Genomic DNA, 12,736 nt, shown 5'->3' on the forward strand with positions numbered 1-12,736 from the left:
GCCATTTAATGAGGCTCTCATGGACGTCCTGTTGGGCACCTGGTCCAGGCCCGCTACAGGCCCCCCTGTAGATCTGTAGATAGGATCGTCGCCAGGCGCCACCGCCCAGCTCCGGGCGACCCTAGCTTCCTGTCCACCCACCCCACCCCGAGAGTCTGGTTATCCAGGCCTCTACTTCCCAATCCGCATTCCCGACTGCACCCCGTGATCGGGAATCCAAGAGGTATGATCAGTTTGGTAAAAAGCCGTTCTCGTCCCTTAGCTGCGGACTGCGGTCAGTCAACACCGCTTGCCTCTTGCCGTTATACCCACTCTCTGTGGGATACAGTTGCAGCCGTGCTGCCAGTGTTCAGAGGGGGCCCGGGAAAATCTCGCTCAAGCCCTCGCGGAGGGACAAGACGCAGCTCGGTATTCTATACGATGTGGGCTGGATACCACGGACTCGCTGGGCAGGGCGATGTCAACGACGGTGGCGGTTCGCCGCCACCCCTGGCTGAGGTCCGCCAACTTTTCGGCCGATGTCCAGAACACCCTCATGGACATGCCGTTTGATGGCAGACATCTCTTTGGTGGCAAGGCAGATAATGCGCTTGAACGTTTCAAGGACTCCAGGGCTACAGCCAAGTCCTTGGGCCTCTCGGGGCAGCGTCAGCAGCAGTCTGCCTTTCGCTCCTTTCGTAGCCAAGGAAGGCGCGCCCCTTCACGTCCTGCCAGCCACGGGCCGCAGTCTAACATCCAGTGCGGAGGCAGGCGTGGTAACCGCCGAGGCGGTGCCAGGGGACAACGTCGCAGCCAGTCCACATCTACTCCCGCAGCATTCGCCTCAAAGCCCTCCTAGTTCGAACTTTCAGGCCCATCTGACGCCAGTGGGGTGCAGGCTCCGCCATCACCTCCTTCACTGGCGTACCATCACTTCGGACAGGTGGGTACTGCAAATCGTCCGAAGGGGATACTCCCTCCCCTTCGAGGCGACCCCTCCAGCCATGCCACCGCGTGTCGGGGGATCACTTGCAACTTCTGCAAGAGGAAGTGTCGGCCCTCTCGGCCAAGGGGGCCATCGAACGCGTTCCTGGGCCAGAACTAGGGTGTGGTTGCTATTCCCACTACTTTCTGGTTCCCAAGAAGGGCAAAGGGGGCCTATGCCCTATCTTGGACCTACGGAACGTCAACGGCTTCCTCCGGAAGGAGAAGTTCAAGATGCTGACTCTGGCTCAGGTCTTAGCTGCGCTGGACCCCGGAGACTGGATGGTAGCATTGGATTTGCAGGACGCTTATTTCCACATCCCCGTCCTGCCGGCCCACCAGCGTTACCTGTGTTTCACCATAGGCCATGAGCACTTTCAGTTCACCATGCTCCCCTTTGGCCTTACCAGCGCACCACGAGTGTTCACGAAAGTGATGGCGGTGGTCGCAGCTCATCTGCGCAGGTTAGGGGTGTCTTCCCCTACCTCGACAACTGGTTGTTGAAGGCGGGCTCGCCCCAGACAGTCGTCAACCACCTTCAGACTACGGCCGACCTCCTGCACTTGCTGGGGTTTTCCATCAACGTGCCGAAGTCGCACCTGTGTCTCTCTCAGAGGCTCCTCTTCATCGGAGCGGTTCTGGATTCGGCGCAGTTTCGGGTCTATCCTCCGGAACAGCGGGTTCAGGATATTCAGGCTCTGATTCCGATCTTTCAGCCTTTATCCCAGGTCTCGGTCAGGTTGACGCTGCAGCTTCTGGGGCTGATGGCCTCCTGCATCCTTCTGGTGCATCACACCAGGTGGCGGATGCGGACTCTGCAGTGGGACCTAAAGGTTCAGTGGCCCAGCATCAGGGCAACCTGTCCGACCATGTCCGGATCTCGGAGGGCACTGCAAGACAGTTGCTGTGGTGGCTCACGGACCGGGATTGGGTCATTGGCAGATCCCTCTCCCTTCCCCAACCAGAGCAAGTAGTTGTGACAGATGCGTCCCTCCTGGGCTGGCGGGGCCACATGGGAGAGGCGGAGATCAGAGGCCTCTGGTCTCCGGCGGAGTCCTGGCTCCACATCAACCTTCTGGAGCTGCGGGCGATCCGGCTTGCACTGAAAGCATTCCTCCCCTCTATTCAGGGGAGTGTAGTGCAGGTGTTCACGGACAACACCACCGCCATGTGGTATGCCAACAAACAGGGCGGGGTGGGGTCGTGGACCCTATGCCAGGAGGCTCTGCGTCTCTGGCAGTGGCTGGAACATCAGGGCATTACCCTGGTGGTTCAACACCTGGCAGGTTCCCTGAATGCCAGGGCGGACAAACTCAGCCGTCGGTGCATGATGGATCACGAATGGTGTCTGACCTCGGACATGGCACAAGGTCTCTTTCAGCAGTGGGAAGAGCCTTGGTTATATCTATTCGCCACAGAAGAGAACGCGCAATGTCATCAGTTCTGCGCGTTGGAATTTCCAAGGCGGCACTCGCTCGGTGGCGCTTTTCGTCGCGAGTGGAGTTGCGGTCTTGTTGTACGCCTTTCCGCCTATACCACTTCTGCCCAGAGTGCTGAAGAAGATCAGGCGCGACCGGGCACAAGTCATCCTTGTGGCTCCGGACTGGGCACAAAGATACTGGTATCCCGAGCTACTCAGCATGTCAGTCGATGCCCCGATTCGTCTGCCTCTTCAGGAGGACCTTCATTTGCAGCAGCAGGGGACGGTCCTCCACCCGAACCTGTCCAGTCTCCACCTCCATGCGTGGGGATTGAGCGGTGACAGTTCAGGCCATTTGACTTGCCTCCTGAAGTCTGTGAGGTTATTCTGGCAGCCAGGTAGAACAAATTTGTGGCATGGTGCACACCAAAGGCTGTGGATCCCCTCTCTGCCCCTCTTTCTGAGGTTCTCCTCTTTCTTCTTTCTCTTGCCCAGCAGGGCTCTGCTCTGGGCACTATCAAGGGCTACCTTTCTGCCATTTCCACCTTCTTAAGGCTACCTGATCAGCCCTCTTTGTTCAAGTCCCCCGTTGTAAATAGGTTCTTGAAGGGCATCACTCATATGTTTCCTCCTGTTCCTTTCGTGATGCCGCAGTGGGACTTGAACCTTGTTCTAACTTATCTGATGTGCGCTCCATTTGAGCCACTTCATAACTGTCCTCTTCGTCTTCTCACTCTTAAGACTGCATTCCTGGTTGCCATCACCTCTGCCAGAAGAGTGAGTGAGCTCCAGGCCCTTTCTTCCCAACCTCCTTTCCTTTCTGTCCATCCGGACAAAGTTGTGTTGCGGACGCGACCCTCTTTCCTTTCCAAGGTAGTCACAGCCTTCCACATCGGGCAGTCCATCACCTTGCCCACTTTCTTTCCGCCTCCGCATCCCTCGAAAGAGGAAGAGAGACTCCACCGTCTGGACCCAAAACGTGCGCTCTCCTATTATCTGGATCGCACATGTCAGTTCCGGGTGGATGACCAACTCTTTGTTGGTTACGTGGGCGCTAAGAAGTGTTGGGCGGTGCACAAACGAACCATCTCTCGGTGGGTCGTCTTGTGCACAAAGATGTGCTACTCTTTGGTGAGGAAGGAGCCTCCAGTTGGGCTGAGGGCCCATTCCACTCGGGCCACGGCGGCTACTACTGCCCTGGGTCGGGAGTCCCCTTGCAGGACATCTGTCAGGCAGCTACGTGGGCCTCGCTGCACACGTTCGCAAGGCACTACTGTCTGGACAGCCAAGTCCGGAGAGATGGCTTCTTTGGCCGTTCCGTTCTCCAGGACTTTTTGGTGTGATCTTGGTTTGCAGATCCACCACCGGGATTGGTATTGCTGGGGTATCTATTCTAAGGTAAGGAATCTAACTAACGTGTTTCTTTCAGATGTACAAGTTACTTACCTTTGGTAACGATATATCTGTAAGAAACATTAATTAGTTAGATTCCTTACCGCCCCACCCATCCTCCCCGTTCTGCAAACCGATATCTAGGGTTAAGGTCACCCCTTTCAGGGCCCTAGTTTCTTGGCACCAGTGTCGGTTTTTATAATGGCTCTGCGTTTCTGGCGCGGAAAAGCTGTGCATAAGAACTGACGTCAGCGCGCGAGTGCGGCGTCTAAGTACTCCGATGTCATCCCGGCACCAATGACGCCGACAACTGACGCGGAGCCGCAGACAACGCCTACCGACGTGCAAGGGTACTGCTACGCAAAATTTTCCGGATCAGTCTGACGCCTGGGGGTTATTCTAAGGTAAGGAATCTAACTAACTAATGTTTCTTACAGATATATCGTTACCGAAGGTAAGTAACTTGTACATCAGCCTTATCAACGACAATACCGGCCGCAGTATACACAACAATACAGACAACAACCTTCAGCAGCTTACAAACAGCTGCCAAGAGGAAATCAGTCCATCCGGGCATGAGATGCCCCTAGAAAGCAATGATATCACACTAGTGCCGGCTACTTCACCCAGTCTTATGGAACATCTAGGGAGCCGCCTTTCCCATTACCTCCACCATTGCATTGATATGGCCATTATCTGGCAAATAAATCACCCTCTCTCTGGTCTTCAAGAATCATCAAGCAGTTCATCAAGGGACATTTCAGAACTTTTTCATCTATGAGTGAACCACATCCAATTTGGCATCTCAATGTAGTGCTAAGCCAGTTAATGGAAGCCCTGCTCAAGCCTGTTCACAGTGAAGATTTGAAATATCTTTCTTGTAAGACGACATTACTCTTAGCATTAACGTCGGCTAGGTGAGTTCGTGAGCTGCAAATATTCTCCATGACACATCAATTCAGGCTGTTCAAAAAGAAAAGGGTTGTTTTAAGAACTAACCATCGTGGGCCTGGGGGCCAGTGGGCAGGCCAGTCCACCAGCGCCCCTTCAGCAGCAGCCTCCAAACCCTCCTTGTCCAACCTTTCAGGGCCACCAACCGCCAGTGGGCGGCAGGATTTGCCATTACCTCCCCCACTGCTGCACCATCACGTCAGACAAGTCTGTTTTGCAGATAGTCCGAAGGGGCTAGTCCCTCCCCTTCGAGACTACCCCTCCATCCATGCCACCTCAATACCATCGCATGTTGGGGATCATTTGGCCCTTCTCCAACAGGAAGTTACAGCTTTCTTGGCCAAGGGGACTATCGAGTCAGTTTCTGCTCCAGAAGTAGGTTGTGGTTGCTATTCCCACTACTTTCTGGTGCCCAAGAAGGCAAAGGCCTGAGTCCTATTATGGATCTCAGAAATGTCAAACACTTCCTCCGGAAGGAGAAGTTCAGAATGTTGACACTAGCTCAGGTCCTGTCTGCCCTCGACCCTGGAGACTGGATGGTAGCGTTCGACTTGTAGGATAGGACGCTTATTTTCACATCCCCGTCCTGCCGGCCCACCGGTGTTACCTGCGGTTCACGGTAGGCCACAAGCACTTTCAGTTTATCCTGCTCCCCTTGGCCTTACCAGCGCCCCTCGGGTCTTCACAAAAGTAATGGAAGTGTTCTCAGTTCATCTGCGCAGATCAGGGGTTCCAGTCTTCCCCTATCTCGACGACTGGCTGTTGAAGGCGGGCTCTCCCCAGGCTGTCGTCTCCCACCTCCAGGCTACAGCGGACCTCCTGCATTCGCTGGGGTTCACTATCAACGTGCCAGAGTCACACCTGACTCCCTCTCAGAATCTCCTTTTCATCAGAGCGGTTCTGGACACAACACAATTTCGGGCTTATCCTTCCGAGCAGCGAGTCCGAGATATTCGGCTATGATTCCGATCTTTCAACCTCTATCCCGGGGTTGGGCAGAATGACTCTGAGGCTGCTGGGCCTCATGGCCTCCTGCATCCTGCTAGTAGATCATGCCTGGTGGCATATGTGGGCTCTGCAGTGGGACCTGAATTTCCAGTGGGCACAACATCAGGGGAATTCGCCCGATAGCGTTCAGATCTCAGGGGGCACTGCCCGACAATTGCAGTGGCGGCTAATGAACCAGGTTTGAGTCAACGGCAGATCCCTGCCCTTCCCCGACCGGAGTTCACAGTGGTGACGGCTGCATCACTTCTGAGGTGAGGGGGTCACATGAGAGAGGCAGTGATCAGAGGCCTCTGGTCTCCGGCGGAGTCCTTGCTCCACATCAACCTTCTGGAGCTCCGGACGATCCGTCTTTCTCTAAAAGCATTCTGTACCTCTTTCTGGGAAAGAGTAGGACAAGTGTTCATGGACAACACCACCGCCATGTGGTACTGCAACAAACAGGGAGGGGTGGGGTTGGGACCCTATGTCAAGAGGCTCTCCATCTCTGGACATGGCTGGAACATCAGGGCATATCCCTGGTGGTTGAACACCTGGCAGGATCACTGAACGCCAGGGCGGATGAAGTCAGCTGCAGGTGGTGCATGATGGATAACAAATGGTGTCTTCACTTGGAGGTGGTGCAAGGTCTCTTTCTGCAGTGGGGAGAACCTTGGTTAGATTTATTCGCCACCGAAGAGAAAGTGCAATGTCAGCAATTCTGCACGTCGGAATTTCCAAGGCTGCACTCGCTAGGCGACGCTTTTTGTCGCGAGGGGAGGTGTGGTCTTATATTTGCCTTTTTGCCACTTCTGCCCAGAGTGCTGAAGAAGATCAAGCGCGACCGGTCCCAAGTCATTCTTGTGGCTCCGGATTGGGCACGAAGAGTTTGGTATCCTGAGCTGTTACATATGGCCATCGATCCTCCGATCTGACTGCCTCTTCTGTAGGATCTTCTGTTGCAGCAGCAGGGGGCGGTCCTCCATCCAAGCCTGTCCAGCCTCCACCTCCTTGCGTAGAGATTGAGCGGCAACAGTTGACAGCCTTCAACCTTCCTCCCGAAGTCTGTAATGTTTTCTTGACAGCCGGGCGTCCCTCCACTAAGACGGTATACGCCTGCAGATGGAACAAATTTGTGGCATGTTGGGCAGCAAAGGCTGTGGATCCCCTTTCTGCCCCTCTCTCTGCGGTTCTTTTTTTCCTCCTTTCTTTGGCCCAGCAGGGCTCTGCTCTGGGCACTCTTAAGGGCTATCTCTCTGCCATTTCAGCCTTCCTTAGTCTTCCTGATTAACCTTCTCTTTTCAAGCCCCCTGTTGTAAATCGATTTCTTAAGGGCATTACTTATCTTTTTCCTCCAGTTCCCTTCGTAATGCCTTAGTGAGAATTGAACTTGGTTCTTACTTATCTTATGTGCAATCCCTTTGAGCCGCTACATAACTGTCCTCTCAGACTTCTCACTTTAAAGACTGCCTTTCTGGTTTGCCATCACCTCTGCTCACAGGGTGAGTGAGCTCCAAGCTCTTTCTTCACAGCCTCCTTTTCTGACGGTTTATCTGGTCAAGGTTGTATTTGAAATTGACCCTCTTTTCTTCCTAAAGTGGTTATGTCCTTCAATATTAGTCAAACCATCACTTTGCCCACCTTCTTTACGCCTCCTTATCCTTCTAAAGAGGAAGAGAGGCTCCACCATTTAGATCCAAAATGTACGCTTATATTTTATTTGGATCGCATCTATCAATTCTGGGTGGAAGACCAGTTCTTTGTTTGTTACGTGGGCACCAAAAAATGTCAGGCTGTGCACAAACTGACCATCCCTAGGTGGGTCAGTTTGTGCAGTAAAGTTTGCTACTCTTTGGCAAAGAAGCAGCCTCCAGTGGGACTGCGCGCCCATTCCACCACGGCGACGGCAACTACAACTGTCTCTTTGGCCGTTTTGTTCTCCAGGACTTCCGGGGTTGGTATTGCTGGGGTATCTATTCAACAGGTAAGGAATCTACAACTAATTGTCTCTTTCAGATGAACAAGTTACTTACCTTTAGCAATGATATATCTGTAAGATAAATAGATTAGTTATAGATTCCTTACCGCCCCACCCATCCTCCCCGTTCTGTGAACTGACTTTGAGAGGCAGGGAATCCCTTTCAGAGCCCTAGTTTTGTGCACCAGTGGTCAGTGTCTTGCATGGCTCTGCTCTTCTGGCATGTGGCATGGAATTTTGTGTAAAAGAACTGACGTCAGCACACAAGGGCGGCGTCTAAGTAGCTACCGCATGTTCATCCCGGCGACCATGATGCCAATGACGAACGCAGAGCTGACGACGCCACCTTTCGACGCGCAGGAGTACTGCTGACGAAAAAATTCTCCAGATCCAGTCTGACGCCTGGGAGTAATTCTACAGTTTAGGAATCTATAACTAATCTATGTCTTTTACAGCTATATCGTTACTGAAGGTAAGTGACTTTTAGGGGCCAAGAAAATAACGCTAACCCCACAATGGAAGAAGAAGGCCTTCTCTCTCTTTCATATTGGCACTCAAGACTGGAAACACTCTAGGCTAATATCAGACATTTCAGGCTGTACCTGGAAATTTGACAAAAAACGTCCTCCTTAGATATCGGTTTTGCTGTATCACTTTTTAGGTCTCGCACCTGCCGATGCAGCGGAAAAGCGCTGTCGCCAGTGAGATCTATTGTTACCGACTTGCCTCTCTAGTGGTACAGACCGGGGCACGCGCAGGGCTGGCTATTGGGGTCTGTGGACACGCCCGTGAACACGTGCATGTGCACAGCTCCCTTCCGTCATTGCTAGCTTCACGTTCGTTTTTGTAATGCGCACGTGCGCTCCAAGTGCAGCGCGCTCTTTCTTGTTGTATTCAGCCATCATGTCCTCTTCACATCCAGCCCACAGACGTTGTAACAATTATCTGCTCTTACCTCTAAGCACCCCTCCTCAGCGGTATAGATCACCTTCGCCCGCTCCCCTCCCCCCTCTATTTAGGCGTGGAATCTCCCTGTGCTATGCGCCTGCAGCTGTCCCCATTAACGCCTACCGTGCCCTTCTTGTCCTCTCTCTGGCACCTCTCCCTGTACTCTCCTTCCACAACCAGGCAGCGGTAAGGTCCGACTTGCAAGCCCCACAGAGCGGCACGCCTCCCGGTCCCTGGACAGCCTGCTCGTCCCCAGCCCTCTCACATCGCCGCCCTACACCCGCCTCTAGCTCTCCATCAGCCCTCCCACCGGAAGAGCAGCCTGGCTGCACGCGACCCGTCTTCTGACTGATGGCAGCTCGGGCCAATCGGGGCACTTAAAATAGATCATCCCTCATGAATGAGTGTCAGAGGCCTCAGCTAGTTTTAATCTGTGTGTATTCTAGACTCTGTCTCCTACAGAAATTCACACTGGCTAATTCAGTGCTGGAGGACATGAAATCAGCCCTTGTTTCCAGCCCCAGATGTCCTTTCTTTCCGCTGCGGGGTTGGGAGGTAAGAAACAGTAAACTTAGAAGCAGGCAACACCTCGGTGAACAATGCTAAGTTATACACAGGAACTCACGTCACTGGCTAAAGACACACTTTTCAAAGAGAGCTTCCTTATAATATAAAGCTCCTTTTGTAATAAAATATATTTAAATTGCGAAATTGTGTGTGAGTTAATTCTGTTTTAGTAAATGAAACGATTCTATATAAAATCCTCCAGTGCTCCATAAATGTATAAAAAGCATAGAATACGGATCGCAGATCGAATCACATGACTCAATGGGAATGTCAATTTTATCTATGAAATAAATAAAGAAAAATCCATGCGTTCAAGGTTTCTTGAAGTCTGATTATATTTAAATACCATGCAGCTAGTCTTGCGTTCTATTTTTATATAAAAACATGCCTCCTTTCATCTTTCCCGATAATATATCGACGTTTTAATACTCTTAAATATCTGCTCTTAGAACTTCTTAAAACTCTAGACGAGCAGCACAGCAACACCACTATTTCAGTGCTGTTGTGCTTCAGGCTGCGGGAGACTCCAAGCCAGGCGGCTTGACGTAAGCCAAAAACAGAGTTAGGGCCCCGTGAACACGGAAGCAAGCATGGGAAATGGACCTCAGCTTGGTCGTAAAACAGAACCACCATTGGGAAGCAGAGGGCCCCATTGCTCACATATGCCTTGGTGCCACTGCATCTGCTGCACCCCTGACAGCAGCAGCACTACCCTCTCTGGTTTTTATAAGTGCCCCATTACAGCACCCGTAATACTTGCATACTAGTAACACCCCTCCCGCCTCCCAAACAGGATTGAGTCAAACATCAACCAGCAGCGATGCCGTAGCTGGTTTCACTTTCTTTGTTCTCGATTTCTGAGCTCCCCCCTCCCAATCAGTCATGGGGCTCCAGCAGATCAGCAAAGCCAGGGGACGGAGAAGGCGGGTTATGCTGCTGCCTGCCTCGGAGTATCAGACACTCGTCTCTGCCTGCTCCTCGCAGCTCACCCAGCTGTGGCCTTATGTGTCTTGGCCATTTAAGTTTTCTTGTGCTGCCACGATAAGTTAGGAGTGAGGTGTCTCAAAAGAGCAGTGTGTGGGGTCGAAGCTGCAGGTACACTGGGACGCTATATGTGATGGAATGGCAGATGTGATGTAAATTAGGAAGGAGGTGCATTGTAGGAGCAGCGACTGGGGTCAGAGCTGCAGGTACACTGCACTGGGGGAGCTGTAGCAGCGTGTGATCTCAGAGCTGCAGGTAGACTGGGGGAGCTGTATTTCAACTAGGTGGAATGGAGGGGGTGGTGCAAGTTACGAGTGAGGTGCATTGGAAGAGCAACATGTGGGTTCATAGCTGCAGGTACACTGGGGGAGCTGAATATAATAGAACGTCAGGGGTGTACATTTTGGAAGGAGGTGCATTAGAAGAATAGTGTATGGTCTCAGAGCTGGAATCAAATGGGGGGGCTGCAGTCCAGGATTGATTGAGACCCACTGGGACAGCTGCGTGTGGGTCTTTGTGGGAATAGCAGGGGTGGCGCAAATCAGGGTTCAGTCACACTGGCAGAGCTGTGGCTTAGCCTCACAAGTACAATAGCAAGGCTCATGATTGAGGGGCACTGGCAGAGCACACAGTGGGTCTTCAACACTGGGATAGTACGGTGTTCTGGTTTCATTACTGAAATTATAGGAGTGTTGCAAGTGTGAACTCAGGTGCTCGTTCCAGTACTACAAAATAAGGGTAACATCGAGGCACACTGGTAGGGCTCTACGTGTCTCTCTCCTGCAATGGTATTTAGCTACTGGCATTGTAAATAACAAACCTTTTATCTATGTGTTGGTTTTAAAAACAGATAAATAAAAGGCATTGCCGTTTACAATGCCATTTACAATGGCAATAGCTTAAAACTTTGCAAATGCGAGACCTATTGCATTGCAAATGCTTGTTTTAGGAGTGCTCTAGCTATCAGGGAAATGTTATGAATGTATATACTGATCTTGATACTTGTTTTATGTTTTAAATCTTTAGGAAATGTACTATACACAAGGACGCCACATGCATTTGGATGTTTTAAAGATTTTCCGTATTATATTTTGTGATTATTGCTTATTATGGCTTTAGAAATTTATATGAAAATATTTATGACTACTATACAGAGAAATGTCTTTTAAATTGCTTTTATGGCTCATGCTGAATAAAGAAAAAATAGAATGACTAACTGACTGGAGACTCTCTCCCAGATGTTAGTTGAGGAATAGAAAGATTTGGGATTCCTGTGGAATTCATGACTATTCCCCTTGTTAGTGGGACTTGCGTCCCTTTCTTGTCCACCTAGATTTCAGGCACAAAATCTAAAATTACCTTCTAACCTATCGATATCAGATCTGACATATGGGTCAATCCCATGTTATTATTTTGTTTCTGTACACTATATAGCCCTTGGAGTGTAGAAACCTATTGCCATATCACTCTGGTTGGCATCTTTGTTGTTCTACAGTGAGTAGGGGGATATAGGAAGAGATGGGATTGGGCCTAATGAGTTTTGAAGATTGTGATCTTGATTTGTCTGAAGAAGCTGATGGAAGCCTCTCAGTATGAAGATCAATCATGCCTTTTCTATCTGTTATCTATGCAGAATCTCAATAAAAAGTGTGTTTTAAGAAGAGAAGGATGAGGTGATTTGTTGAAGCCTAACTGACATGGTCAAGAGCATGCAGTGAGGTAGCAGTGGGAGAATTGTGCTCTAGGAAATACAATTTCACCTACCTGACATAATTTAGAGTGTTCCTATTTCATACCAAGCAGCATTTTTGGTCACCTCAATTCCTGTTGCTTCATGTATTCTCATGTCATACAGCAAGTAGTGTATCTCACAGACTTGCATGTGCACCATAATACTCCATATTTTAATCTGTGTTGTTTTCTTTGCAGGCATTTCCACCTGGCCCATACACCACACCTCCAATCTACGGAGGGTCTTTTAGCTCAGCACCTCCAGGAACAATGCCCACTTCTGGAACCAACTATAGCCAAATGCCAGTAGGCTCCTTTCTTACAGGTTAGCATCCATATGTTTTGTGGACAGTTGTGTTCAAAGCTACTCTAATGGTGGAACGGCAGTAGGAAACTGCTAAATTGATTATAAACAGTAATCACGCCAGAGACTACAAATGCCATGCTTTGAAACATAGACCTGAATACCTATTCAGGAATCTGTGTGGCACAAGCTGGTAATGTTAATGTGTACAGTGCACTGTTTTCTTATATATATATAAAACATATGTTGTCATAGGCATTCTACTCAAAGTTAGCTTTGTGTGGTCAGTAGTGTTGCATGGTCGCACGAAGTGGCACCAACCAGAGTCACATGCACATTTCTCAACTCCAGTGGAAATTGTGTATCATAAACACAAATGGCGCAAGACCAATGATGTGAGTTCCTTTAGTCAGCACCTCCACAAAGGTGGGATTGAGAGCGCCTAGTGTTTTCCCCAGTATTTCCTCAAATTTTCTATGTCTTTTTCAAGCCCATATCCCTGAAATCTTTGGGC

The 12,736-nt window shown here is 50.5% G+C and overlaps 1 protein-coding gene across 3 annotated transcripts in view; it reads left to right on the forward strand.

Annotated features, from left to right (window-relative positions):
- Positions 1-12,736, forward strand: part of CHD3 (chromodomain helicase DNA binding protein 3) — an 813,321-nt gene that overhangs the window by 771,910 nt on the left and 28,675 nt on the right. For all 3 annotated transcript variants that reach the window (XM_086946072.1, XM_086946074.1, XM_086946073.1), the window contains one exon: positions 12,117-12,243. In XM_086946072.1, the coding sequence (XP_086802198.1) occupies positions 12,117-12,243 (127 nt within the window). The remainder of the gene's footprint in view (positions 1-12,116; positions 12,244-12,736) is intronic.

The sequence above is a fragment of the Lissotriton vulgaris genome, chromosome 12 (assembly GCF_964263255.1).
Source record: "Lissotriton vulgaris chromosome 12, aLisVul1.2, whole genome shotgun sequence".
NCBI lineage: Eukaryota > Metazoa > Chordata > Amphibia > Caudata > Salamandridae > Lissotriton > Lissotriton vulgaris.